Genomic DNA, 27,295 nt, shown 5'->3' with positions numbered 1-27,295 from the left:
CATGGGCCCCCACAGCAAAACCACACACTCCACACTAGGCAGACTCTCCTGGAAAAATCCCAGCTTGCACGCTGGGTGACCTGGCCGGGTTGCCTAACCTCTCTGACCATCAGTCTCCTCTTCCTCGTTCATCTGCGAAGTTAACACCATAAAGCCCCAGCATGTGGTGGGTGACAGGAAACGGCCGTCCTTGTGAAGCTGAAGCGCTGCTTGGGGGGTGGGGAGGGCTGGGCTTGGGGGGCCGGGGGGGTGACCCTGGAGACCCAGGTGGGCCCCACCCAGAGCATCCCCTCCCCCCACAGATTGCCGTGACCTTCGCCATCGTCCTGGGCGTCATCATCTACAGAATCTCCACCGCCGCCGCCTTAGCCATGAACTCCTCCCCTTCCGTGAGGTCCAACATCCGGGTCACGGTCACGGCCACCGCCGTCATCATCAACCTGGTGGTGATCATCCTTCTGGACGAGGTCTACGGCTGCATCGCCAGGTGGCTCACCAAGATCGGTGAGCGACCGCGGCCCCGGCCGAGCCTCCCGCTGGGGGCCTTGGGCTGGTCACCCGCCCTCTCTGAGCCCCGTTGCCATGACAGCTGAGAGAAGCGGGCCGCCTGGACCGCGGCCGCTCAGCAGCGCGTCTCGCTCCTTCTAGAGGTTCCAAAGACGGAGAAGAGCTTCGAGGAGCGGCTCATCTTCAAGGCTTTCCTGCTGAAGTTCGTGAATTCCTACACCCCCATCTTCTACGTGGCTTTCTTCAAAGGCCGGTAGGGACGGCTTCCGAGACTGACCGCACCGCCTCTCCCCGGCTTGCTCCTCCCACCCACTAGAGGGCTCCCCTCCCCCTTGTCCCTTCCAGGAGCAGGGGGGGGTGCCAGAGCCCCAGGAACCCCAAGCAGCAGGGACCCCAAGGAGGAGGGGCCTCAGGAAGCAGGGACCCCAAGGAGCAGAAGCCCCGACAGCAGCCCTGATGAGGGCTGCAGAAGGTATAAGAAGCAGCCACTGGCATTCCAGGCCGATTGCAGGGTGAACCCCAGGCCCAGACCCTCTAGAGCTATCCTGGGTTTATGGGGCCCTGTGGCCCACCCACCAAGACTCTGTGACCAGAGGCTGGCGGGTCTGATCCCAGAACCTTCCCAAAGTCACCTTCCTCTGAATCATGTCATTTACAAGTGCCGTGGTCACCCTCCCACCTGTCCCGGCCCCCCTGAGAGCACCCACAAAAATGGAGCAGACCCTCAGAGCCCCCCACCAGCCCGCACATCCCACGGGAAGCTGAGACGCAGCCTCAAGCACCACCCTTGCCCCAGCCTGTCCACGGTCCCCGGCGTGGTCCCGTGACCTGCCGCAGCAGGTGGCACCGACGCACCCGGCCTCCCTCCTGGCCTCCCTCCCTCCGTCTGCCCTTCAGCCCCTGGTTTCCTCCCCTCTGTGGGTCTGGGGGCCACGGGAACATTCACCCACCCGGAAACCAATGGGCTATTTCTTAGTCAACAGAACAGGTGGAGGGAAAGCCTGAGACACCCTGGAGGCTCTGACATGGGGAGTCATGGCACGGCCCGGGCTTGGGGGACCCCAAGCCCTCTCTCCCCTCTCTGACGGACTCGCAATCGTTGCAGGTTTGTCGGACGCCCGGGCGACTACGTGTACATCTTCCGTTCTTTCCGGATGGAAGAGGTAACGCCGCACCGCTTTCCCGGTTCTGTCCACACTGCAGCCTGCTGCGTCCCTGCCCTGTGCGCCCCGCTCTGTGCTCCAGCTGCTGGGGTGGGGCTTCCATCTGACTTGCTTGTCTGCATAGGATTCTCCTAAAAGGAGAAGGTCTTTTCAAAGTCACTGAAGCCAAAAAAAGATACCCGTTTTGTTTTTTTTTTCTTTTTCTATAAGACCTTGAGTGTTTTTGACTTCGGAAAAAACAGGCCTCAGCTGCGGTTCTTTTATTTAACATTAAAATACCCCCCTCTCTCCCCGCCGAACACAGTGCCAGGGACTCTGGCTTCTCCTCAGCAATTCCGGCTGCTGCGGGTCTGGTTAGTGTGCCAGCCACCTTCTGCTGCTGAGTCCTGGCCTTGCTCTGCCGGCCGTCAGCCCAAGCCAGGCTTCAGGCCTCAGGGGAACCGGTCCACACTTCTAACTGCCAGAATAATTCAGATTCTCGGAAAAGAAGGGAGTGAGTTTTCCTGATAAAAATTCTGTGAAACAGGATAGAGAGGTTTGGGGTGGGCATCAGGTATAGGGTGATCTGGCTGCCTGGGGCACAGTCTTTTTTTTTTTTTTTTTGTCTTTTGTCTTTTTAGGGCTACACCCACAGCATATGGGAGTTCCCAGGCTGGGGGTCGAATCGGAGCTACAGCTAGCTGCTGGCACAGCAACGCCAGATCCTTCACCCACTGAGAGGGGCCAGGGATCAAACCTGTGTCCTCCTGGATTCTAGTCAGGTTCATTACCACTGAGCCACAATGGGAACTCCCAAGACATCTTTTTTTTTTCTTAATGAAATGATGGCTCTCCCAAATTTATTGATAACGGTATATAGTTTTGCTCCAGAGTCAAAGAAGGGTCGGCTGTGCTCTGGAGTGTCACCCAGTGTCCCTTGGGTTCCCATCACTCAGACAAATTAAGCTTCTGCCTGTCCGGCAGCCCCCAGCCTATCACAGGACCTGCCCCCAGAGAACAGGACCTCAGGCCTCAAAGGGAGGGCCAGCTGCCTCACCCCTCTGCTCCCCAGCTGCCCTGGCCCCAGGCTGGGTGGTCCTGGGGGAGAAGGAGCCTGAGGTCTGCCCCACTGCTGCCCCCTCCCTGGCAGTGAGCGCCCTCTCCCAGCCTGGCTGCAGCTCCAGCAGCCCATCAACCCCGTGTATTACCTTCTGGGGCCACTGTAACAAGATACCACAGGCTGGGTAACTTCAAACAGAAGATTATTCTCTTGCGGTTCTGGAAGTCAGGAGTCCAAAGTCCAGGTGTCAACAGGGCTTCCCCCGAAGGTTCTAGGGAGGTTCTTCAGGCCTCTCTCCCAGCTCTGGGGGCCCCTGGCCGTCCCTGGGTCCCCTGTGGCCACACGCATCTCGAGTCACCGCCTCCACCTTCAGGAGCCGCCACCCCTCCATGTGCCTTTTCTCTCCCCGGTGGGATGTCAGCCCCTGGTCAGGACCCCCCTACCCCAGCACGACCCCATCGTCACTTGGTCACATCCGCAAAGACCCTCTTGCCGCAGAAGCTTCCCTTCTGAGATTGCGGGCTTGGGAGGGCGGGGCGGGGCGGGGCGGGCTGACGCCGGCTCTCTGTGCGCAGTGCGCCCCCGGGGGCTGCCTCATGGAGCTCTGCGTCCAGCTCAGCATCATCATGCTGGGCAAGCAGCTGATCCAGAACAACCTGTTTGAGATCGGCATCCCGTGAGTAGCGTCTGGCCTCGCGCCACGTGGAGCGAGGGGGGACTTGGGGTGCTCGGGGCGGGGGGCCTTGCGGTGGTCTGGGCGACAGGGGATGCGGGCCAGGACCCGGATGAGGCATCAGAGACAGGGAGGTGGCAAGGACAGAGGGGAGAGGGGTCAAAGCCACCCCCGGAGGACAAGGAGAGAGAGGCCAGGCGGACCCCCTGCTCCCAGGGCTGAGGGTGCGAGGTACCCGCAGGTGCCCCCAAAGCCACAAGACAGCCCCTGTGGCAGGAGAATGGGGACCCAGAGCCTCTGCCTCCTCACCTTGTGCCCTTCGAGAGTCATGTCCCATTCTCGCCCCAAAGCAACTCAGCCCAGCCAGGCCTCTGACACCCACGGGGCTCTCCCTGTGTCTCAGTTTCCTTATGTTGAAATAAAGCCATCACGCTGGAGCCCCTGCCCCTGTGGGGGGGGAGGGGCAGAGGAAATCATCAGCAGTAGCTCAGGATTTGAAACACCCATCGGGGAGTTCCCATCATGGCTCAGAGGGTTAGGAACCTGTCTGATATCCGTGAGGATGCAGGTTCGATCCCTGGCCTCGCTCAGTAGGTTAAGGAGGTTAATCTGGCGTTGCCACAAGCTGCAGCACAGGTCATAGATGCGGCTCCATCTGGCATTGTAGTGGCTGTGGTGTAGGCTGGCAGCTGCAGGTCCAATTCAACCCCTAGCCCGGGAACTCCCATAGGCCACCAGTGCAGCCCTAAAAAAGAAAGAAAAAAGAAAAAAAAAATTACATAAAGCTCAGAGAACCGGAAGGACCCCTTGGAGGTGCCAGACCCCAAGCCCACCTTCCTGGAAGACTAACGGAGGTGACCTTGTGCTTCTTGCAGGAAGATGAAGAAATTCATCCGCTACCTGAGACTGAAGCACCGGAGCCCCTCGGACCCCGACGAGCACGTGAAGAAGAGGCAGCGTTACGAGGTGGATTACACGCTGGAGCCCTTCGCAGGCCTCACCCCGGAGTACATGGAGATGAGTGAGTGGGGGAGAGGGCGTCCTGGGGCTCGCTGCAGCCCCCACACAGTGCAGGAGGCCCGGGCCAGTTGTCTCACCTGCAGCTGTGTCCCTGGACAGGAGGAGGCCCAGCAGGGACACATGGTCCCCGGGGTGGGGCAAGGGAGAGAGGGGACAGGCCAGGTGGAGCCCCCTGACCTCACCTCCTACCGCTCCCTCTGCTCGGGCCGCATCAGCCTCCTCGCTGGTCCCCGAATGCACAGACCTCGTGCCAGCCACAGGGCCTTTGCACCAGCTGCACCCGGAGACCTGCATCCCTCACTGTCTCCCTGGAGAGAGTGCCCCCTCCGCTCAGAATGCCCCCCACCAGAGGGGTCTTCCCGACCCCAGCGTTTCAAAGGGGCAGCCCCCCACCCGCTCTGTGCTTCTCCCCACGGCTGACCTCCCGACCTCCCTCACCCCCCTCCATCTGTCTCTGCGGTTGAATCGAAGCTCTGTGAAGGCATTCCTTTTGGGTGTCTTTCCTCTTCAGTGCACCTAGAACAGGTCCAGGTATACTGTGGGTGCTCAGTATGTGAAACCACATGAATAGCTGGTTCCCGGGCCCGTGCCTGGTCTGTGCCAGTGGGATCCAGGACTCTGCGTTTTTCATGGGCACCTGGGCAAACCAGCCAAGGACTGCTCCGCGGGGTGAGGTTGTCAGGGGCCGGGTGGCCTTGGGTGGCCGCAGCGGTCCTGTTTATTTGCACCGCGGGCACCGCCCTGCCCTCCCCGCCCCGCTTGGCAGAGTCGCCCCCAGTAAGTTGCTCCCAGCTTCCCTGACGACTGTACAGATGCTCAGAAGGAAGACTTTTTTAAAGGAGGCTGTGGTGGTGAGGGCATCTTCTGCTCCTAGAATGAAATCCAGGCTGAACCAGAGCACACAGATGCAGTGGAGGGAAGAGAAGGGCCAGTGGGAAAGACAGGCCCCACCCACGCCCTGCACCTTCTGCGCCCCCCCCTTCCTGTCCACGCAAGCGGAGGCGCTGTCCCTCGGGAGCTGGGAAACCCACAGCCTCGGGGCTCAGCAGCCCCAGCCTGCGTCAGCCCCCACGCCAAGCTTAGCCCGCGGCCTCCAGCATCTCCAAGGCCTTCAGGCCAGACCGGCATCCACAGAACATCCCATGGGGCCCCCCATAGGCCAGCGATCCCGCTGGGAGGAGGGCTCACACGGAGCCCCCACCTGCCGCCCTAACAATGGCCACACTCAGCCCGCCGGCCCCAGGGTGACATTCTGACGGCTTCCTTGTTTGCTGCCTGGCACCCGAGCCCCCTTGGACAGGTGCTGCTGTGCAGTTCCCCAGCGGGCTTCCCCGAGACGCTTCCGTTCAGCAGCCTTCCCTGACCTCCCCGGGAGCGGGCCTGTGCTGGCTGCAGCCCCCAAGGCCAAAGGGGCCCCAGGCTGGCTGGTTGACGACAAGGATGATGAGGAAGAGCAAGGGACCCAAGGCAGAGGGCCAGCTTGTCCAGGGCGGTGGACGTGGTCCCCGACCCGCTCCTCGAGGCCCAGTAGAGGGACACACTGCGGGCTATTGGAGAAGCAAGCGGTGATGCTGGCAGGCCGCCCAGGTCCTAGGAAGCACTAGGGCCCCTTCCCAGCCTGGATACAGCGTCCTCATGCTCATGGGCACCCTTTTCCCGTTATTGGTGATTTTTTTTTTTTTTTTTTTTTTTTGTCTCTTTGCCTTTTCTAGGGCCGCTCCTGCAGCATGTGGAGGTTCCCAGGCTAGGGGTCTCGTCGGAGCTGTAGCCGCTGGCCTATGCCAGAACCACAGCAATGTGGGATCCGAGCCACGTCTGCAACCTACACCACAGCTCACGGCAATGCCGGATCCTTGACCCCTTGAGCGAGGCCAGGGATCGAACCTGCAACCTCGTGGTTCCTAGTCGGATTCGTTAACCACTGTGCCACGACGGGAACGCCCCATTATTGATTTTTTCTGATCAGACGTGTGAGTGAGTACCCGCCCATTGTGCAGGAGGCAGCGCTGAGGTCCAGAGCAAAATTTGGAACCTCGCCCAGAGCCCCCTCCTGGCCCGGGGTCACCCGGGGTCGGGGGGCCTGTCCTGGGAGCATGTACACGGCAGGGCACGGTCTGACCCGGGCGCGTGGGGCAGGGGTCCGGCCGCCCTGGGACGAGGGCCTGTGCTGACCGTCCCCCCCCCACCCCGCAGTCATCCAGTTCGGCTTTGTCACCCTGTTCGTCGCCTCCTTCCCGCTGGCCCCGCTGTTTGCGCTGCTGAACAACATCATTGAGATCCGCCTGGACGCCAAAAAGTTCGTCACCGAGCTCCGCAGGCCGGTGGCTGTCAGAGCCAAGGACATCGGTGAGTCCCCGGAGCACCGGGATCCGAGAACCTGCTGGGGACGCGCCTGGTGGCTCAGCGGGTGAAGGATCCTGCGTTCTCACTGCAGTGGCTTGGGTCACCGCTGTGGCGCAGGCTCCATCCCTAGCCCAGGAACTTCCGCATGCGAGGGCGAGGCCAAAAAAAGAAAAGGAAAGAAAGTGAGAACGGGCTGGGCTTGGGGAAGGGACCCTGCTCCCTGGAAGCCAGAGGCAGAATTGGCAAAGGGAGGTACTGGGCTCCTCGCTGCACCTGCCCTGCAGGGGGATTCAGAGCCAGGGGTGGGGCTGCAGGACCCCCAGGCCCCTCTACGTCCCACCCCGACGTCCCACCCCGACTTCCTGACTCCTGAAATGTGCTGGCCCAGAGAATGTTCCAGAAAGGGCTCGTGTCTCAGCTAGCTGAGTATGTCCGCAATCCACTGCTCCAGGAGGTCCTCGAGATACGTTTCCTCTTAGGCTGTCCTCAGCATCTCCCCCCCACCTGACCCAGGACAGGTGTGTGGTCCCAGAGCACCCAGCCAGACCAATGGGAAGCTAACGTTAGCTGGTCAACAGGTGCATCTCATCCCAGGAGATGCTGACCCAGGACAGGTGTGTGGTCCTCAGCATCTCCCCCCACCTGACCCAGGACAGGTGTGTGGTCCCAGAGCACCAAGCCAGACCAATGGGCAGATAATGTTAACTGGTCGGCAGGTGCCTTCCTACAGCATGTATCATTCAGTCATTTAACCGTTACAGAAGAGAAAAGGAAAGAGGGAGCCCCTCCCGCAGTGACAGAAGCGCATCATGTAACTGGCCTGTCGGGTCAGGGCCAAGGTCGGCCCAGGCTCTTTACCGCCGGTCACGAAGGGGCCCCTCGTCCAGGCAGAAGAGGGGAGTGTGGGGGTCACTACATAACATCAGCATAAGGACTAACTTTCTAACAGAGGGCTCAGAAATGGAGCTGATTCCCCGTGGAGTGGGGAGCTCCCTGTCACCAGAGGCGTGTAAGCAGATGAGGGTGCCTGACTGTCCAGGAGCCGGGTCTAGTGGTCAGGGCAGAGCCGGCCCTCACCCTCAAGGCGAAGCCCACCTTATCTTAAAGGGAATCAGCTTAAATCAGGACCCAGTTTTCAGAGTGAAAACAAAAGTCTTTGCTAGGATTTTATCTTGAAATGAGACAGCGAGTTACAAAAGTATGTTCGTTTTACCTCCTATTCCACGCCGTTTTCGTTAGGACAGCACCTATGCTCGTCCTGTGCCAATTCTTGGAATAAACAAAGATTAGATTGCGTCTTAGGGATGTTATTTGCCATTTTACCAAAATAGGGTTTGCACACCAGCGCACTAGGACATCTGCAGGTTGGGCTTCTGCAGCATAAACATAATCTTGCAACGATGTGGAGCTTCAGTGCCCCTTCCGAGGGCACCTCCCTTGGCATTGGGTAGGGACTCCTTGGCCAATGTGCAGTCTTGGCCCCACAGAGCAGCCCCCGCCCTCTGACGGCGCCAGGTCCACTGATGCCCCACGCTCCACCCCTGAGAAGCGTGAAATGCACTGTACCCAATGTGGTCTCTCAGACAGAACAGGATGCAATTGCCATTTTCCTGGTTCACACGTAGATATTGGTGATTTCACCTGGTTCACATTTGTGCGGCGGGGTCTGGGGTGTGACCTGCTGGGCCTGAAACCCTTGCTGTCCCACCGGGAGGGACATCAGAGCCCGGCTCCAGTGCAGAGGTCAGAGCCCTGTGTTTTGACACTGTCGTCTCCCTCCCGTGTGGGCGACCCAGTCGGGAGCGACTCAGCCAGCTGATGCTCTCCCACCAGACCTTGCTTAAGACTGAAAGATTGCAGAGTTCCCGCAGTGGCGCGGCGGGTTTAAAATCCTAGGTCACTGCAGAGGTGGAGGCAAGGGTTCAATCCCTGGCCCGGAACTTCCATATGCCCTTTAAAAAAAAAAAAAGGAATTCCCGTTGCAGCTCAGTGGTAACAAACCCAGCTCATATCCATGAGGACGCAGGTTCCACCCCTGGCCTCACTCAGTGGATTAAGGATCTGGTGTTGCCGTGTTCTGTGGTGTAGGTCACAGCTCCAATGCTGTGTTGCTGTGGTTGTGGCGTAGACCAGCAGCTGCAGCTCCGATTCGATCCCTAGCCATGTGCCGCAGGTGTGACCCTAAGAAGAAAAAAAAAAAAATGATTGCAAAGGCCCCTGAACTCACTGGCCCTCTGCAGTCCCTTCTGGCCCCAGGGTCCCTGATTCTGCCTCATCTGTGGCCGTGGAGCCAGCCCTTGGCCTTCACACCACGCCCCTAAGGAGCCGGGAGAGCCAAGGCCAAAGCAGTGGGTTTGCTGCTGCGCTGGGTCGGACGCCAGCTCGGGTTTCTGCAGCTGACCAAGGGATAAATGTTTTTGTCTCTGTGGACTGAAGGGCCGTGTGCCCGAGTCTTGGAGCAGCATCCTCACCCAAAAACTCAGCTTCTCGCGCGTTCTCCGTCTCATGCTTGAAAATGTAAGAGCCGTTTTTGGTTCTCGGGCCATCTAAACACAGGCCGCGCGCTGCAAACACCGCCGGCCGTATTTGCAGGTTCCTCCTCGAGTTCAAGGTGACGTTGAACCTGGGGCTCTCGGAAGCGAGCCATGCCCTGTGCTGAGCATGACCGCAGACCTCTCTCTGACGTTGAACTTCCTCTGGGGCTTTCGAGCCTCGTGGGGAACCTGAGGCAAATCCTCGGCCCCACTTTCCAGGTGGGGAGATGAGGCCAGGTGGTGGTCGCGCTGAGCTGGAACCAGAGGACACAAGCCCTGGGCCCTTCCCACACACTCAGGAGGTGCAGGCCTGAGGCCTGGATGGGAGCCTGCCAGCCGCTCCCTGGACAGTCCTTGGGAATTCTGAGCCAGGGCCCAGTGGCCGTGAAGAAGAGCGTGGCCTCTCGCCACTCGTTCCTGACAAAGGCTCGATTCTCAGGCACCCAGGGCCCCAGGCGAGTCCACAGCAGTGTTTGCTTTGGCATCCTCTGCCTGGCGGGGCCGGGCCAGGCCGTGCCCTGCGGTGGCACCCTGAAATCTACCGACCGGGGTCGAGGGGAGCACCAGGGTGCCCCCCGCTGTCCCCAGCCCTTGTGGACATTGTCACTTCCACCACGAGTGAAGCTGGGCCCACGTCCTCGGGTTTCTGCTCACGGCTCCTTGTTTGTTCCCAGCTCTCACGCCTCAGCTGCTCGCTTCCTGGTTCCTGTCCTCCTTTCACGGGTTGTTTATGGGTTTTCCTCCACTGTAACCTTCCCCTCAAGAGGCTTTTGTATTCCTTCTGTCATCCGTGAGGGGCCCTGAAGGGGCAGAGGGCCCAGTGGCCCTGTGACCTGCACCGGTGGTGGCACAAAACTGCCAGCATTCTAGCTCCAGGCGCTGCGAGTGAGCGGGCACAGCCACCTGCCTCCCTACTGCGACATGTGGGAGTTCCCAGGCAAGGGGTCGAATCAGAGCGGCAGCTGCAGGCCTGCGCCACAGCCACAGCAACAGTGGATCCAAGCCACATGTGTGACCTATGTCGCAGCTTGCAGCAACGCTCAGCCTTAACCCACTGAGGGAGAACAGGGGTCAACCCCACATCCTCATGGATACTAAACTAGTCTGTCTCTTAACCCACTAAGCGACAGTGGGAACTCCCTTATTGTGTTCCTGGAATCTTAGCATGCTGGGAACGGCAGCAGAAGAGGCAGGTGGAATGAGGCGGCTCGATTGGGAGACTTTCATAAAGGAAGCCAAGACACCTCCCAAAGAGCTGGGGCCTTGAGGTTCTCGGAGCAGCGATTCTCATCCTGGAATGTGTGTCCAGATAATTCAGAGGGTCAGGATTCCTAGAGGCTGATCCTTCCAGCTGGGCTGGTGTCCTGGTTTTGCGTTTTTAAAACAGGACCCCTTAGGGGTCCCTGGTGGTGCAGAGGGTTAAGGATCTGGCATCACTGCCTTGGTTCAGGTCACTGCTATGGCGCAGGTTCAATCCCTGGCCCAGGAACTTCTGCGCGCTGCAGGAGCAGCCAAAAACAAACCAAAAAAAACCCCGCAAGACCCCGTGATTCTGGTGCAGGGGTTCACACAGAGAACCATCGGCCTGGACATAAAGACCTTGCAGGACCTGTAAGGCAGCTTCAGTTCTGGGCTGTGGATGCTCTCACTGGCCCATCTTTCTCCCACCGCCCCATTCCTGTTTTCTGTTGTCACCTCTCTCGGCCCATTGAGCCGGTCACCTGGGCCAAGCCACAGACACATTTCCTCCTGCTGAGCTCGGGGGGCCGCCCCTCAAGGGAGCCCCCTGCCCAGAGACCTCAACTTGCCCAGCTCACCAGCACCCAGCGCACCCACTTAGAGTTCTCAATTTCAGACCCCACAGGGCCAGGCAGGGCTGTACGAATGAGTGGACACGAGTGGACACGCAGCACACAAGGAGTCTTGTTCAGGTTCCCTTGGAACGTCTCGCCTGCTTGGATGTTTTGTTTGTTTTTCCTTTTTTGGCTATCCCCCCCACCCCAACATCTGGAGTTCCCCAGCCAGGGATCAGACCCGAACCGCAGTTCCCACTAACATCAGATCCTTAACCCGCTGTGCCCGGCTGGGCATCACACCTGCGTCCCAGCAGCACTCCAGAGATGCCGTTGATCCCGTGGGGCTACAGTGGGAACTCCCCACTTGGGTTTTTTGTCCCCTACTTCTGTGGATTCTGGGTCCTGATAAATATGTTTCTCTAAGTCAATCCCGGTGGAAAAAGGCCTCCAATGCAGAGAACAGAACTGCAGTGCAGGGTATGGCCTGAAGGGGGCGCCACTGCCAGCCACCGCCCGCTGTTTTCATGGAGACTGCCCGCCCACCTCGGACCGCACTGAGGCTCTTTCAGAAGCAGCCAGTCGGGCTTTTTAAATACATCATCATTTTTGTAAGCATCCATCAACATTTTTTAAGTAGCAGCCAAGCTCCATGAAACACCCCTATGCCTGGATATGGCCCGAGGGCTGCCGTTTTGCAGCCTCTGCTCGGGGTATGAAGTGTGGCTGAGGACTTGCTACGCTCATGCAGTCACTCAGCAAACACCCAGCAGCACCCAGGAGCGATGCAAGGATGTGCGGTGTGCAGCCTCCTGGGAGCTCCGGGCCTCCAGAAGGGTTCCCAGCCCCGGAGACAGCCAGCGTGAGAGCCGCGGGCCGTGCTCGGCGCTGCTCTTGCCAGGAAGCTCACCTGCACCCCGCGTGCTTCTTCAGCGGGGACGCGTAGGGCGTGTGGATCTAGTGCCCTGAGCGCAGGTGCCCCGGGCCGCCCTGCCCCGGCCCCAGCACCGGTCTCGCGAGAAGACCCAACACACCCGCGATGAATGTCCCATCTGGGGTTAGGTGGTACCCGGCGAGGGCGTGAGGGCCGCGGGTGGGTGGGAAGATGGGCCCTCCTCCAGCCCAGCCCCGCAGAAGGGTCTGCCGCAGACACGCGTGCTGTCATCGAGCAGTCTCCGGCTGGCGCTGACCTTGGGTGCCAGGTCTGAGCCTGTGGTTTCCAGCTTCTGGGCCACTGAACTGCTGTCTTTGCGGGCCGCCTGCATGCATCCCTCAAACGGGCACTCGGTGCCAGGGCAAGAACCTTGCTCGTCCTAGGCAGAGACCCCCACCCTGCCACAGTCTTCCCGACTGGCCTTCGTCCCCTCCCGCCCTTTCAGAGAAGTGCTGTGGTCACCATCTCACATCCAGCTGGAGGCTGGGAGAGAGAATGCCTGGGACAGGTTCCGGCCCCAAATCTGCTATGACGTGTGCCTGGCCTGATGCAACGTGGGCAGGGGGCAGAAGGGGGCGCTGGGCCTCTTTCCAGGAGTGGAGGCATCAAGACCCTAAGAGCAGGGCCAGCCCTGGGCCCACAGAGAGCTTCCTTCCTGGACCTGCTGTTTCTTTTCTCTGCTGGGAGGTGGGCCCTGGGAGCAGCGCGTTTCCCCAGCTGCTGCCCGTGGAGGTGTCCAGACAGGAAGTGGTTTGCCCGGCCCTGCTGTCCAGTCGTTATACCCAGGACGTGGTCCTGGCCTCACAGCCGGGTCCTGGACATGGCTCCTTGACGCCTGCCCTACACCTGACCCATCCCTCAATTCAGTTTTCCTAGCCCTAGAGGTTTTTGGACACCTAACCTCATGAGTTCTGTCTCCAGCTGCTGCCGCGTGGGCTCTTTGGGGCAGGAGTTTCTTCCAAATTGAATCTTTGTCTCTGTAGAAAAAGGTTCCATCGAAACCAAGCAGTTTATGTAGCTTCTCAGGGGACTCTTCAGAACCTTTAGGGACCAGATGTTTTTCCCCACGTCTTTGAGAGGCTACAGTTTGCTTTCAAACAGCTGATGAGCCAGTTCAAGCTGTGGGCTCTGTTGTCAGCCAGGTCCTTCCTCAGCTCCCTGTTACCACGTGTCTGACCTGCCCCAGAAAAGGACCGGGGTGGGGGGGCCCCTGCCAAGGCTGGGCTGCCGTCTGCCGCCGGAGTTGCTGAGCTGGGACAAGAGGGACTTTAAAACTGTATTTTCTTTCCCCCAGGGATCTGGTACAACATCCTCAGAGGCGTTGGGAAGCTTGCCGTCATTATCAACGTAAGTGACGGGATGTCAGGACCTGGGCCAGGACACCTGGCTGAGCGGCCGCGCGGCTGGGTGCCCCTTCCAGGGAGCTGGTCTCTGCCCCCAGTCTCGGGAGCACCTCCTATTCACAAGGGGCCCTTGGTGGTTTGAGGGAGTGCAGCGAGCGCTGGGCTGGAACAGCAAAATCTCCTCGACCTTTCTCTGCAACGTCCCCTGAGAACAACCAGCAGCAACAATACATCTCTTGAGCATCTAGAATGTTCCAGGCCCTTCTATGCCCTTTCAGTGCATCCACTCACTAGTGTACCCCCAGGGCCCACGGAGGCAGGGGGTCGTTGCCTCATCTTGCAAGTGAGACAGCCAAGGCACAGAGAGGCCAGGCGACTTGCCCAGGAGTGCACAGCCAGCAGGAGCAGAGCTGGACTTGACCCCGGGCCATCAGGTCCCTTCTCTGATTCTGGCCTCACAGCACTCTGCCTCGGGGGCTGCTCCAGAATAGGGTGTGCAGGCTCTGAACTTTAGTCTAAAAAGCACTTTCTCTGTCTGCCTCGTTCTCTTTCAAACAAGCCAGGAAGGAGACGCACCTGGAGTGGGCATGGTTAGCTCTGTTTGACAAGAGAAAACGGGGCACAGAGAAGTCACCTAAGTTATCCGGGGCCACGCAGCCACTGAGAGGCAGCCTGCCTTGTCCCCAAGCCTCCTTGCTCAGGGGCGCCCTGCTCCCGGCCCCTGAGGCCGTCTCCTCGGGACCCCGGAGGGACTGGCAGGAGGTCCCCTGGCCCTCCGTCCCCTTGACGCGCGAGGCCCTGTGGTCGCACTGGCCAGCTTGGGTCACGTGGCAGGGCCCCCAGCGCCACCCTGGCTGGGGCGAGGCGTGTCCCTGTCTCCGGCCAGCCGAGGCCGCGCTCACCCCCGCCCTCCCCGGCTCAGGCATTCGTCATCTCCTTCACGTCCGACTTCATCCCCCGCCTGGTGTACCTGTACATGTACAGCGCGGACGGGACCATGCACGGCTTCGTCAACCACACGCTCTCCTCCTTCAACGTCAGCGACTTCCAGAACGGCACGGCCCCCGACGACCCCCTGGACCTGGGCTACGAGGTGCAGATCTGCAGGTACTGCTCCCCGCGACCCTCTGGGAAGAACCAGTTTGGGGGGCTGTTGGGAAAAGCCCCGTTCAAGCCAGGATTGTTTCGGGGCGTGTCGCAGGACCTCTCAATCTTGCGTCAAGAAAAAAAATGATCCCTGAGGTGAGGGTAGGAGGTGATGTACTAGTCCCTTCAGGTAAGAAGTCAGCGATCGCTTCAGGCATGGCTGGATCCAGGGGCTGCAGTGTGCCATCAGGCCCCATTCTGACACTGCCTCCCAGTTTTGCACTTCTCCGTGTTCACAGCATGTCCAGGCAGGCAGAAAGGATTTCCCCAGCAGCTCTCGCTTTATATTCTCTCAGCTCAGCAGTCCCAGCAAGAAGAGTTTCTCTTTCCCACCAATCATCAAAGGTCCCAGGATTGGGTCTTGCTGACCTGTCTTGGGTCACAGCCCCATCCCTGAAACAATCACTGTTGCCAGAGTGGAGAGTGGGGCTCTTGTTGGTGGGTCTGGGTCGTGTACCAGGATGTGGGTTCATGGCCCATAGAATGGAGGGCATCTCAAGGAAAACTGACTCAAAGAAGGGCTGATGGGTGCTGGGCTGGCAAGAGCGACAGAAGTCCGAGAGGGTCCAACCTGCGGGGCTCCATCTGCTGGCCAGACACTCAGGGCATGCAGGGAGCACCCCGGGAAAGACAGAGGCGGCGATGGGGTGCGAGTGGTGCGGGTGAGGGGCAGAGCCAGGCCTGACCATACTCTGTGCACCTTCCATGGGCCAGCCTGGGTTGGGGGCTGGGGGTTCAGGAGTGGTCCCTGCTCTCCAGGGACCTCAGGCAGGGAGCCAAAGCAGCAGAGACAGATCCATGTAAAGGGGTGAGCGTAGCCGGAAGCCAGGGGAAGGGTGGAACCAGTGGGGGAGCTTTCCGGGGGAGGGCAAAGCGGGCAAAAGCAGAGGTGAGAATCGGGCTGTTTGTGGGTGGGAAAGTGCAGCCTGCTCCGGAACGCAAGGTGTCACGGGCAACCCCGTGGACAGGAAGACTGAGGAACAAGCAGGTGCGCAGCATCCCAGGTCGGGAGACCGAGGACCATCATGTGACTGGCCGCTGGCTTAGAGATGAGGCTGAGAGCAGGGAGGCAGACAGCGTGACCACAGCGTGCCTAGGAGCCGCCAGCAATCTGAACTGCTTCCAACCCAGCAGATTCAAGAGACCAAAGACTGCAGGACACATGTCATGAAGCCCTCATAAATACCTGCTTAGGGCGGGTGTTTACTCCAAGCCTCGTTACTCTTCCTTTGCACATAGTTCTGTGAAGTTCCCCTAACTGTCTCCGTGCCCTTGACCCGGTAGCAGGGCGTGGTGAAGACTGCTGGCGGCCAGGGTACTAACAGTAAGAAGCAGTGGCATGGGACTGCAGGGGAAAAAAAAAAAAAAAACCAAAAGATGGAAAAACAGCACCGCCCAAGGTCATTGGACCAGGCAGGCAGACCTACCCTGCGTTGGTGCTACTGATAACTTTGCGACAGCAGACGTACCCAGTTGACCTGAGTGATTCAAGAGAAATTGCAAGGTGGGCTGGGTGTGCTGTGTCAGCAGGGACCGTGCCTACTCTGGGACCCGGTACAGGGGTGAAAAGGAATGAGCTAGAGCCAGGCCTGCCACGAGAGAGGGCAGGGGACACGCAAATGCGCTGCACGGCACCACCCGCTTCCCACTTTTCAGAATCCCACTCGCAGCGCGTTTCCGTGCCCAGGGACGCGGGCAAGGACATCCCAGGAAAGGCCCAGGGGATCTGCTCTGACCTCCTTGGGAAGGTCGGCCTGGGGAGCTTGGGGTCAAGGGCAGGACGGTCCCTCTGCAGGCACGAGCCCCAGAGACCCCCAGCTTCCAGTCCAGGACCCCCCACTTGCCAGCCGGCGCTGCTTTGTTTGAATTTCTCATGCCAAGAACACAATCAGGCCGACCTATTTCACTCAAAGTGAATTTCAGAGGAAGAATGACTCAGAACAAAGAAGGCAGGGAGATAAGCGGTCATTTTATAGAAATACCCTCTGAAACGTCAGTGTCAGCATTTACAGGGCAAGCGCTGGTTTTCAGGAATCAGGCATCCAGCCCCCGGAAGCGGCACCCTGTCTGCGCGTTGGTCGGGAGTCCGGGCCCCTCAGGAGGAGGCAGGGAGGCAGGGCAGAGACCCCGTTTTTAAATGAGACCGTTGTTGCTTTTGCCCCCTCGGAGACAGAAGGCTGTGTGCCAGCCAACCCTGCTCTGCAGGATTCGGGCTTTAGCCAGGCCCACCCTTCCGCTGGCCACGGTGAGATGCTGCAGGTGCTGTGAGCAGCTCCACTGCGGGCCGCACCCACCTCAGGCCGCCTCCCAGGGGAGCTGGCTCTGGGAGGAGCAGCACCCAGCGCAGAACGGGGCAGCAGGCATGGGAGGGGTGGCTTAGAAGAACTGAGAGCTGCAAGCGCTGCTGGCTACCCTTTCTTCCTGCACTGAAACAGGCACTGTCCCACTGTGTTCACAGCCACCCCCAGTGAGGGCGTTAACCTCCCAGGGGACCAGGCAGGCCGAGCACAGAGCTAAGCAGGGAAAAACCATAAGATCATCTCTGATAGAGGTCAGTACAGGCGGTGGGGGGTGGCATCTGGACAGGTCTGTAAGTGGGCTTTGAAGGGTGCATAGGAGTTTGCCAGGTGACCCAAACACATTGCCCGGCATCCTGGTGCGGATGGCCTTGAGCACAAAGAAGGAGGAAAAGGTGTGTGGCTTCTGAGGCTGGGAGGACAGGGGGTGGCTGTTCCCAGCAGAGATCAGGTTATACGAGTCTGCCTCCGGGCTCCGCAGCTGGCACCAGAGTGTGTGTTCCCAGCTGGATCCTATCTCTGGTGTTGGCAGCTTAGTGCTGAACAGGCCCTTGGAGACTCCGGTCCAGCTCCCTCAGACACAAAGCTCTGTGGGTGAGGGGCTCCTTCTGTCCCCCCGAAGCTCCACCCCCTGGAATAGGGCCTGGTGTGCAGTAGCTGCTCAATAAATGCTGCTGCCAGGGCTCAGGGAGGGAATACCACATGGGGGGCCCAGAGAGGCCAAGGCATGGCGCAGGGACACACAGCAGGCGGGAGCGGGCCCTCTCTGGGTCCACGCCAGGTCTGTGCCCACAGAGCCAGGTGGCTCTCCTCCCTGGTCTGCCCCCACCAGGCCTCAGCTTTCCAGTGACCAGCGGACCCCACACCTGCAAACCCCCTGTGTGTGACTTTCTCAGATGACTCTGGGAAAGCTGTCCCAACCCAGAGGGCATCTGCCCCGTTTGGGCCAGGCGCCCCAGCATTCAGGGCAGACGGAACCCAGGCTCTCGGCCTTACTCTGCCCTCACACCAGGCATCTCTAGGCCCCTGAGGAAAAGGCAGACCCCCCCCAGGAGGCACCCCCCCAACACACTCCCACTGGATAAAGGACACAGGTGGGACCCTGGGGCCCGGGGCAATGAGCGAGTTTGTCTCCCAGTGGGAAGTCATGGGCAGTGTCCAGAGGTGATAAAAGGAGGGCTGGGGGTTCCCCTTGTGCCTCAGTGGTAGCGAATCCGACCAGTCTCCCTGAGGATGCAGGTGCGATCCCTGGCCTTGCTTAGTGGGTCAAGGATCCAGCATGGCCGTGAGCGGTGGTGTCAGCCGGCAGCTATAGCTCTGATTTGACCCCTGGCCTGGGAACGTCCATATGCGGCAGGACCGGCCCTGGGGGAAAAGACGAAACGGAAGGGGGGCTGGTATTTACGATGTGGGGACAGGGGTAACAGCCTCAGTCGGGGGGGGAAGGGAGGTGCCGGAGAGGGCTGGGCCCCGTGGGACAGTTGCCTGTGGCCCTGACTGCACCAATTGTACACGAACCTTGTACACAGGCTCCTTTGAGAAAACGTTTCTTTTCCCAAGTAGTTTCCCCCGCAGAGAAGGACGAGGCTGCAGAGGTGGTTTTCAGACTGGTTTCACGGCACGCAGCCTGGAGCTTTGCAGGTGGTGGAGGGTGGGGTGACGTGACAGGTTTGGGGAGCCCACCCCTCTTCAGCCGGGGCGGACCCCCCTCGCCTTCTGTGACCTCCTGGAGTCTTAGATGGCACTTCTTTTTAAAGACGGGGCTGCAGCACCTTCAAAGGTTTAGAGCCCCTGGACAGGAAGGTTCCAGAGCCCCCTTCCCTGGGGACACGCCCTCGGGCCTGCCCAGCCCTGCGGGAGAGCCCCTGCCGTGGGAGCGGGCTGGGCAGGGCGTCCCCCTCCAGGAAGGCCACCGTCCTGCAGGCGCCCAGGGTTCCGCTCAGGCTTTCCTGCCGCTCGCTCAGCAGCCCCGGGGCGCGGCCGGACCCCGGTTCCTCCTGAAGATCCACAGGACCCCCGGCCACCCCTTGCAGGTACAAAGACTACCGGGAGCCGCCGTGGTCGGAACACAAGTATGACATCTCCAAGGACTTCTGGGCCGTCCTGGCCGCCCGGCTGGCCTTCGTCATCGTCTTCCAGGTGCGAGGTCCCCGCCTGTTTGCAGACCGGGGAAGGGGCGGGATCTGGCCGGCGTCGGGGTGCCAGACACCCTGCCCTGGGCACCCGGTGGAGGGGAGGCCGTGGCGCCCCCAGGTCCTGTGCACATGAGTGAGGGGTGGCGGGGCGGGCACAGCGCTGGCGGAAGGACCTGGGCCCATTCACGGAGGGCAGGTCTGGCTACCGGTCGGGGTCTTTATGGAAGGAGACCCCGCCAGCTCAGTCTTCACTCTCCCCGTGTGGCAGGAAACGTCCCCCAGCGAACAGAGACGGGAGGGCAGTGGGCTCCGGGCTGGCGACAGCCCCGCTCCCACCAGCCGCCAGGGGACCAGGCCCCACATGGCCCAGTCTCCGGCGGGGGCGGGCCACCCCTGAGGCGGGAGTGATTCCCAGTGGACGGGACCCCGGGCTGAGGACCCAGGCTGGCAAGAGCATCCACACCACGTGGGCCCTGCTGAGGCTGTGCTCTGCGGAAGCCCCTAGTACCTGGGATCCAGAGAACCAGATTCAAGCCCCAGCTCTGCCCCTGTCTCACAGTGGCCGGAGGCAGGGCTTCCGGCCCCGAGGTTCCCACCTGGCCCCGGCTTTCTGTGACCCTCTGTAGTGGATCCAGTGCTTGGGGCCCAGGGCCCCAGCCGCAGGGCCTGAGACGAGGCTTCTGGTGCCGGCAGCTTCCTGAGGGAGGGGCCCGAGAGAGGGGGCAGCTCAGCAGGGAGGGGTCTGGGCTGGAGCCTGCATCCCACCACATGGGTGCACCCGCCTTGAGCAGAAGAGTGCCCTTTGTCTGCCCACGTGGCTGGCTGTTGGCAGCGGGGCCGTCCAGGCGCAGAACAGGGACGTGAGAGGAGTGGCTCCCTAGAGACCGGCAACCATGCGCCTTAGTGGCCAACGCTGGCCGCAGCCGGGGGCTGGGAGCCCCACCCAGACAGGTGACTGGGGCGGGGGCGGGCACAGCACCCTCTGTGACAGGGCGACTGACTCAGCCACTCCTAACAAGTGCTCATCGGGCACAAACTTACAAACTGAGATTTCCGTCTTTTCCATAAAAGCTGACTCATTTGCATCCTATGCCACAGAAATGTATCCAGGGAGGGGGCAGAGTTCCAGGTGAGGCTGGGAGGCCTTCCCCCGGGCAGAGGGTCTACGGGAGCTTCAGAGGCCGTTTCCCTTAAAGCCTTAGCACTTGTCATACTTGATGTGTGTAACACAGTCAGATCTACTTTCTTGCTCTCTTTTTAGGGCTGCACCCACGACATGTGGAAATTCCTGGGCCAGGGATTGCATCCCAGCTGCAGCTGGGACCCACGCCAATCCGTTGCTGTGGCAACAGCAGCTCCTGAACCCAGGGAGCCCGGCTGGCGGTGGAACCTGTGCCTCCACAGCCACCAGAGCCACTGCAGTCGGATTCTTAACCCGCGGGGCCACAGCGGGAACTCCCAGGTCCTTTCTGAAGCCTCCCAGCGCAGAGATTCCGAATCACTCAGAGGCTTTTCCGAGGAACTGAGCTCAGGTTCTTTCCAGAAAGTCGGTCACCGTTTCCGGAGGGTCTGCTGGCTGGGCTCCTCCTGCCTCGTTTATACCTTCGGGGAAACCGAGGCCGGGGGAGGGGTGCCGGTGGAGGCGGGAGCACTTCCGGGGTGCGCCTTGCCCACGCCCACACGCCCACTCTGCTTCCAGAACCTGGTCATGTTCATGAGCGACTTTGTGGACTGGGTCATTCCAGACATCCCCAAAGACATCAGCCAGCAGATTCACAAGGAGAAGGTGCTGATGGTGGAGCTGTTCATGAGGGAGGAGCAGGGCAAGCAGCAGCTGCTGGACACGTGGATGGAGAAGGACCGGAAGAAGGCAGAGCCCTGCAACAACCACAGCCCCAGCCCCCCGGCCCGCCCCGCCAGCCCCGACTTTTCCGGGGGCCCCCTGTAGCTGCCAGGCAGCGCCTGCAACGCACACCTGCCCCCAGGCAGGCGGTTTCTCCCACCCCCCTGGCTGGTGGCTCCTGTGTTTGTCTCCAGCCTGGGAGACCGCCTTCTCATAGGACGTTTCTCCGTCTTTTTCTGTTGGTTTTTTTTTTTTTTCTCTCTCGTCTTTGCACAAAACCATTAGGCAGGGAATTCTGTTATCGTTGGTATTCAAGGCTAATCAAAATCATCGCTGGGGACAGGGTGACACGCAGCTGATGCAGGCGCTATGCTTGAAGCCCGGGGTCTCCTTGGCACTCGGAGGCGAGCAGCAGGCCCCCAGAAGTCACCTTCCTTCATCCTCCTGAGGCCTTAAGATGCGAGGTGGCACCCAAGGCGTAGGGCAAAGGCCCGTGTGACATTTGAGGGTGAACAGAAAAACAGACGAGGAATAAATGATGTGGACACCGGTTCCAAAAGGCGTCACCTGCCTGGAGGTTGGGAAAGTGAGATTTCCAGCACCTCTTCCTTCCACGGGTTCAGAAACCAAGACATGGGTCGGAATGAGGGGTCCCCTGGCTCGGTCCACTCGGATGGCCCAGGGGCTCTGAAGTTCCTCTCGGAGAACTAGAGGGGTGCAGGTGTCCTGAGTAAGGCGTGACAGGCACCTCCGGGGGCCCCACCGTCAGCCACACCCCCTGCCACCACCGGGGGTCAGGAAAACGGGCAGTGAGAGGTTGTGACCTTGGCGGCATTTCTGCAGGCGGCTTCAGGGTTTCAAGAAGTCTTCAGACTTCCGGGGGTCCTTTTGCAGCTTCAGAATATTTATTGGTTTTTTAAAAAATCAATTCTACAGTGGATTTAAGGGGTTTTTTCCTGTAGCTCAAAGGTGGAAGGCATTTATTTTATTAGCTAGCCAAATATCATTGAGAGGAATTTAAAATACTGTTCCTACCAAAGATTTTTATTAATAAAGGCTTCTATTTTGGTAACACTGCTCTATATTTTTACTTACAGGACTGTTACTATTGGACAATTATCATTTTAAAAGCTTTTAAGAAAATCACATCTCCTAGATGATAGGAATGATAGAAATTTGTAGCCTAATCAGGTATCCGAGGTTTCTCAAGCACCCAGAAAAACGTACAAGAAATATTTCACCGAAGAGAAGGGCGAAGACAGGGTTTGTCTTGAACATGCTGCCAGTGAGGTGCTGGCCTTCCCGTAAGCAGCCAGCTAGGAGGAAGTCTGTGGGTGTCATTGCAGATTTTCATTATTTGCTAAAGTCATGCCGTCCAATGCTTCTCCTTTCTCTTGTACAGTACGTAGTTTGAAACGGGGGTTTTGTACATAAATATTCTATTAAAAATTAGGTGACTACCAAAAATCCTTTTATGGAAACCATTTTTTTAAAAAAGTGAATGTACACAGACCCACGGAGGCCCGTGGTGGACCATTCCTCTGAATAAATTTGGATACATAACACTTTCCTCTCAAACCCTGTCCGCGTGACTTTGCCCAGGAAGCTGGGGGGGCCCCCCCCCGGGACGCCAGTGTCAGAGCTACAGATTCAGGAGGGTCTCATGACCCCTCCACGTCCTGGTGCCTCACACGCGACTCCTTCTGGATGTTTTGGGGACTCTGTCCTTGCGAGGACGTGCACGTGCCGGGTGTGTGTGGATGTGTGTGGGGCTGCGTGTGCATCCATGTTCTGTGTTGTCTGTGCGTGTGCACACTTGTACACGTGTGTGGGAGGATGGTAATTGTGGTCACACTTTCCCAGCGGCCTCTCCCACGATCCCCAAACCCCAACCCCTGGTCCCGCCCACATAGGACTATTGAGGATTTGGTGGACCTAAAATGTCCCCCAAACCTTTTGGGGACCATCCTAGGGTTGCCAGGGTTTTCGTTTGTGCGCGTGGGGGCACTTTTTCTTCAGTCTGCCACCTGTGATCACCGTCATTTCGTGAAAGACTTTTTCACACAGCGCCAGGGAGGGGCGCCCCCTCGTGTTGGTGCTCCTGTGTCCCCAAGGAAATCCCACAAACCCAAGCTGATGAGGCCCTGGCGACTCCCCAGGGGTCAAGAAGATCCTACTAAAGCTGCCACTTCCTTAGCTCTGATGAGGGCAGCTTGCAGGGTCAGCACGGCTGGAACCCCTCCCCTCTCATGGGTCTCCCTGGGGCCTTAGATCTTTAGCCCCAGTGGGTAGATGAATAGATGGGTGGATGGACATTTGGATGGATGATGGATGGATGGACAGATAGGTGAGTGGATGGATGATGGATGGATGGACGGAGGGGTGGGTGGATGGACGTTTGGATGGATGATGGGTGGATGGATGGATGGATGGTGACAACTGGGCCTTTCTGCCTTTGAACTGAGTGGACCTGCCGGCAGAGATGTTGGACAAGGTAAGGGATTCACGGGAGGTAAAGTCTGGTGCCTTCTGGACCACAGATATGTCCACAGCAAGCATCCCACGCACTGCTCACGCACAGCATTTGACAGAGAAGCAGTTGGCAAAGTACCTCTGATGCCTGGAGACACAGACTTGGTCCAGCACTCACATATCAGCCTGGTTCTCTAGGACAAAAGGCAGCCTCAGAGATACTGAGGTCTGACTTCCTGAGCCCTGCCAGGTAACTTATTTAGTGTGTCCGTCACACACCCCTCCCCTCCTCTCTATTTCCACCCCACATTTGTGTGTGTGTGTGTGTGTGTGTGTGTGTGTGTGTGTGTTCAGGGCCGCACCAGCAGCATATGGAGGTTCCCAGGCTAGGAGTCAAATCAGAGCTGTAGCTGCCAGCCTGCGCCACAGCCACGGCAAAGCCAGATCCAAGGCTCATCCACAACCTACACCACAGCTTGTGGCCACATGGGATCCTTAACCCACTGAGGGAGGCCAGGGATCGAACCTACATCCTCATGGATACTAGTCAGGTTCTTAACCCATGGAGCCACAGTGGGAACTCCCTCTCCCTGCCACACTGTTTACTGTAGTATGACATACAGAAAACTGCCCAAATCTTGGATGTACAATCATTTCCACAAGAGCACACATTCTGTAGCCAGGATTCAGAAGCTGAACGTCCAGCATCCTGGAAGCCTCCTCTGCGGCTCCCTTCTGACGGTCCTCCTCACCCAACTCTAACCCGGTTCTGACCCTCTGTCCAGACTCCCAGCTGCAGGAGTGTGTGCCTGGTTTGCTTTGTGGGTGGTTGCCGCCATCTGCTGGCTGCCTATGGGAGCTGCACTTGGGGAAGGAAGAGACCACGGCCAATGGGGCCCGTGTTGGGATTCTGCTTGCTGCTCGTGGCAAATGACCACAAACTTAATGGCTTCATACGCCAACGTATTCTCTTAACAGTTCGTGAGCCAGACGCTCCACACAAGCCTCAAGGGGCTAAGAGGACCCCCGTGGGCAGGGCTGGCCCCCGCCTGCCACCTCCAAGCCAACGGTGGCGGCCAGCCCTCCTGCAGCTGTCTCTGCTGTTCTCCGCTCTTGGGGACAATGAGTGGACTGGTCCTGTCTCAAAGCCCTTCATCGTTACCAGCCTCCAAAGTTGGTCCTGCCACATAAACTACCTTATTCACAGGTCTGGGAATTGAGACCGGACATTTCAGAGGCCGCTGTTCTGTCCATTGCACACCCCTCCCCCTAAGAAGGAGGCTCGTTTGGGGGGGGGGGGGAATCCTAACTACTCCCAAGTAAAGCCCAGGGTTTCTAGATATCGCAGGAAAGATTTCAACATGAAAGGGAGACCAAAATAAACAGAACAAGAAAGACCCCAGGGCACACCGAGACAACACAGGAGGAAAAGAGACCCATCTGTTTGTTGCTCAGGAATGAGGACCAGCGGGCATCCAGGGAACCAGCAGGAGGCGCTTTTCTTTCTTTTTTTAAGAGGCAATGCCAAGTGAAAGAAAATATATAAACTGGGCTTCACCCCAAAAAATGTGGAGTTCTCATTGCGGCTTAATGGCTTAAGAACCCAACATAGTGTCCATGAGGACGCAGGTTTGATCCCTGGCCTCGCTCAGTGGGTTAAGGATCCAGCGTTGCTGCAAGCTGTGGCATAGTTCACAGATGAGGCTCAGATCCTGCATTGCTGTGGCTGTGGTGTAGGCCGGCAGCTGCAGCTCCAATTGGGTTAAGAATATGGCGTGGCCATGAGCTGCGGTGTAGGTTGCAAACAAATGTGGCTTGGATCCGGCATTGCCGTGGCTGCAGTGTAGACTGGCAGATGCAGCTCTGATTCAACCCCTAGCCTGGGAACCTCCCTATGCCACCAGTGTGGCCCTAAAAAAGCAAAGAAGAAGAAGAAGAAATTTTAAAATAAAAATAGGTAATAATAAGAAACCTCCACCGAGACAGCAAAACAGAGAGAGAAGACACAAATCATCCATTTCAGGAATGAAATTAAGGATTCGTGATAGAGCTTATAACCATTCACTGGATACTGTTACAGGAGTTCCTGCAATGGCACAACAGGATCGGCAGCGTCTCTGGAGTGGCCGGAGGTAGGTTCCATCCCTGGCCCAGCACAGTGGGTTAAGGAGCTGGTGTTGCCTGGGAACTCAAAACACCAAGATGCCGCCAAAAAAGAAAAAAAAGGATAACGTTACAGACTGAATGTATTCCCCTGAGATTCCTATGTTGAACCTCTCCCCTCCTGCTCCTTGGTAAGGATGCTCAAAGGCGGCGCTTCCCTAACGGGATGAGCGCAAAACGGGATAAGCAAAGAGTTTGGAGAGAATCTGGTCTCCTCCACACGAGGCTAAAAGAAGCCATCGTCTGCCCTCTGGAACAGGTCCTCACCAGATCCCCACCTCTTCAGCCTCCAGAACTGCAAGAAATTAATTTCCCGTGTTTCTACGCTGCCTGATCTATGTGCGTTGCTGTAGCAGCACCAATGGACTAAGGCATAAGCCACGGGAATACGGCAAATCGCTATGCTCGTAAGTTCGACAGCTTAGAACAATGGACCAGTTCCTCGAAAACCACACAACCTACCGAGACCCAGTCCAGATGAAAGAGACAATTTGAATAGCCTTATCACCACCAAATCCGTAAGGGAGAATGTGATGAATGGACCTCATCCAAAGTTATTGCCTCTGTGAAAAGTCATGATAAGAAGCTAAGCTACAGGGAGTTCCCACTGTGGCTCAGCAGTAATGAACCCAGCTGGCATCCATGAGGATGTGGGTTTGATCCTCTGTCCTTTCTGCTGTGACCTGTGGTGTTGGTCGCAGACACGGCTCGGATCCTGCTCTGCTATGGCTGTAGCTACAGCTCTGATTGGACCCGTAGCCTGGGAACCTCCATATGCCGTGGGTGTGGCACGAAAAAGACACAAATATATATTTTGGGAGCTCCTCAGGTGCCAGCCCGTGTTCTGGGCACTTGGAGTCTCCGCAGGGCACATGGGCAAAAGACAGTGTAGGAAGCAAAGTGGTAGGATGTCAGGAGATGCCACATGCCAGGGACAAAGGAACACTGCAGTGGGGCTGGGCAGGTGGGGTGTGGTTTGGCTCTCCTCGGACCACCTCCTGCCCCAGCCGCCTCCACATCTTCGTAAGTCGGACACCCTCGGGCTTTGGGCCTTGGTCCTCTGTCCTTTCTGCTGTCCATCATGGGTGACCTCGTTCTGTGCGTGCTCTAAATACGCTGCGTCAACGTTCTCGAGAAACAGAACCAATAGGCTAAAAGGAGACGAGTGAGCTGTATTGTAAGGCTGGCTCCTCTTTTGGTTACAGAGGCTGAGAGCTCCCGCAGTCGGCCATCTGCAAGCTGGGCACCAGGAGGGCTGAGGTGTCATTCCGCCTGTGCCTGAAGGCCTGAAAATGTGGGGGCTGATGGTGCTCAAGCAGAGAACGAACTCTCCCTTCCTCGGCCTTTTGCTTCAGTTTGGAGGATGCTCACCCGAACTGGGGAGGGCCACCTGCTGTCCTTGGTCAGTTCAAATGCTAATCTCTTCCAGAAAACACTCTCCCGGAAACACCTTCACGACACGCCCAGAAATAATGTTTTACCAGCTGTCAGGGACATCCCTTAGCTCCATCAAGTTGATACTCAAAATTACCATCACAAACACCATCTGTCTGCAGGACACCCCCAAATTCACATCCCCAGCCCAGACCTCCGGCCCAAGCCCTGGTCCTAGGTATCCCACCATCCCGTCGACATCTCTAATAGGTCTTCTGCCAAACAAACCCACCTGCAGCTTCCCCAGGTGAGCCGGTGGACACTCCATCCTTCAGACCCAACGAGCATCCTCAATGCCTCTGGTTCATATAACATCTCAAATCAAAACTGCTGGAGTTCCCGTCGTGGCGCAGTGGTTAACGAATCCGACTAGGAACCATGAGGTTGCGGGTTCGGTCCCTGCCCTTGCTCAGTGGGTTAATGATCCGGCGTTGCCGTGAGCTGTGGTGTAGGTTG

General features: G+C 58.5%; 1 protein-coding gene across 13 annotated transcripts in view; it reads left to right on the top strand.

Moving 5' to 3' along the window:
• The window catches only part of ANO1 (anoctamin 1), a 171,141-nt gene extending 148,904 nt beyond the window's left edge, over positions 1–22,237 (top strand). For all 13 annotated transcript variants that reach the window (XM_021082678.1, XM_021082675.1, XM_021082673.1 and 10 more), the window contains 10 exons: positions 303–504; positions 649–760; positions 1,613–1,670; positions 3,285–3,385; positions 4,258–4,403; positions 6,596–6,748; positions 13,301–13,353; positions 14,272–14,456; positions 18,826–18,931; positions 20,627–22,237. In XM_021082678.1, coding sequence (XP_020938337.1) covers positions 303–504; positions 649–760; positions 1,613–1,670; positions 3,285–3,385; positions 4,258–4,403; positions 6,596–6,748; positions 13,301–13,353; positions 14,272–14,456; positions 18,826–18,931; positions 20,627–20,875 — 1,365 coding nt within the window. In that variant the 3' untranslated portion in view covers positions 20,876–22,237. The remainder of the gene's footprint in view (positions 1–302; positions 505–648; positions 761–1,612; positions 1,671–3,284; positions 3,386–4,257; positions 4,404–6,595; positions 6,749–13,300; positions 13,354–14,271; positions 14,457–18,825; positions 18,932–20,626) is intronic.

The sequence above is a fragment of the Sus scrofa genome, chromosome 2 (genome assembly GCF_000003025.6).
Source record: "Sus scrofa isolate TJ Tabasco breed Duroc chromosome 2, Sscrofa11.1, whole genome shotgun sequence".
NCBI lineage: Eukaryota > Metazoa > Chordata > Mammalia > Artiodactyla > Suidae > Sus > Sus scrofa.
Note: the sequence above shows the minus strand (reverse complement) of the source record. Positions and strands in the feature narration are given on the sequence as shown.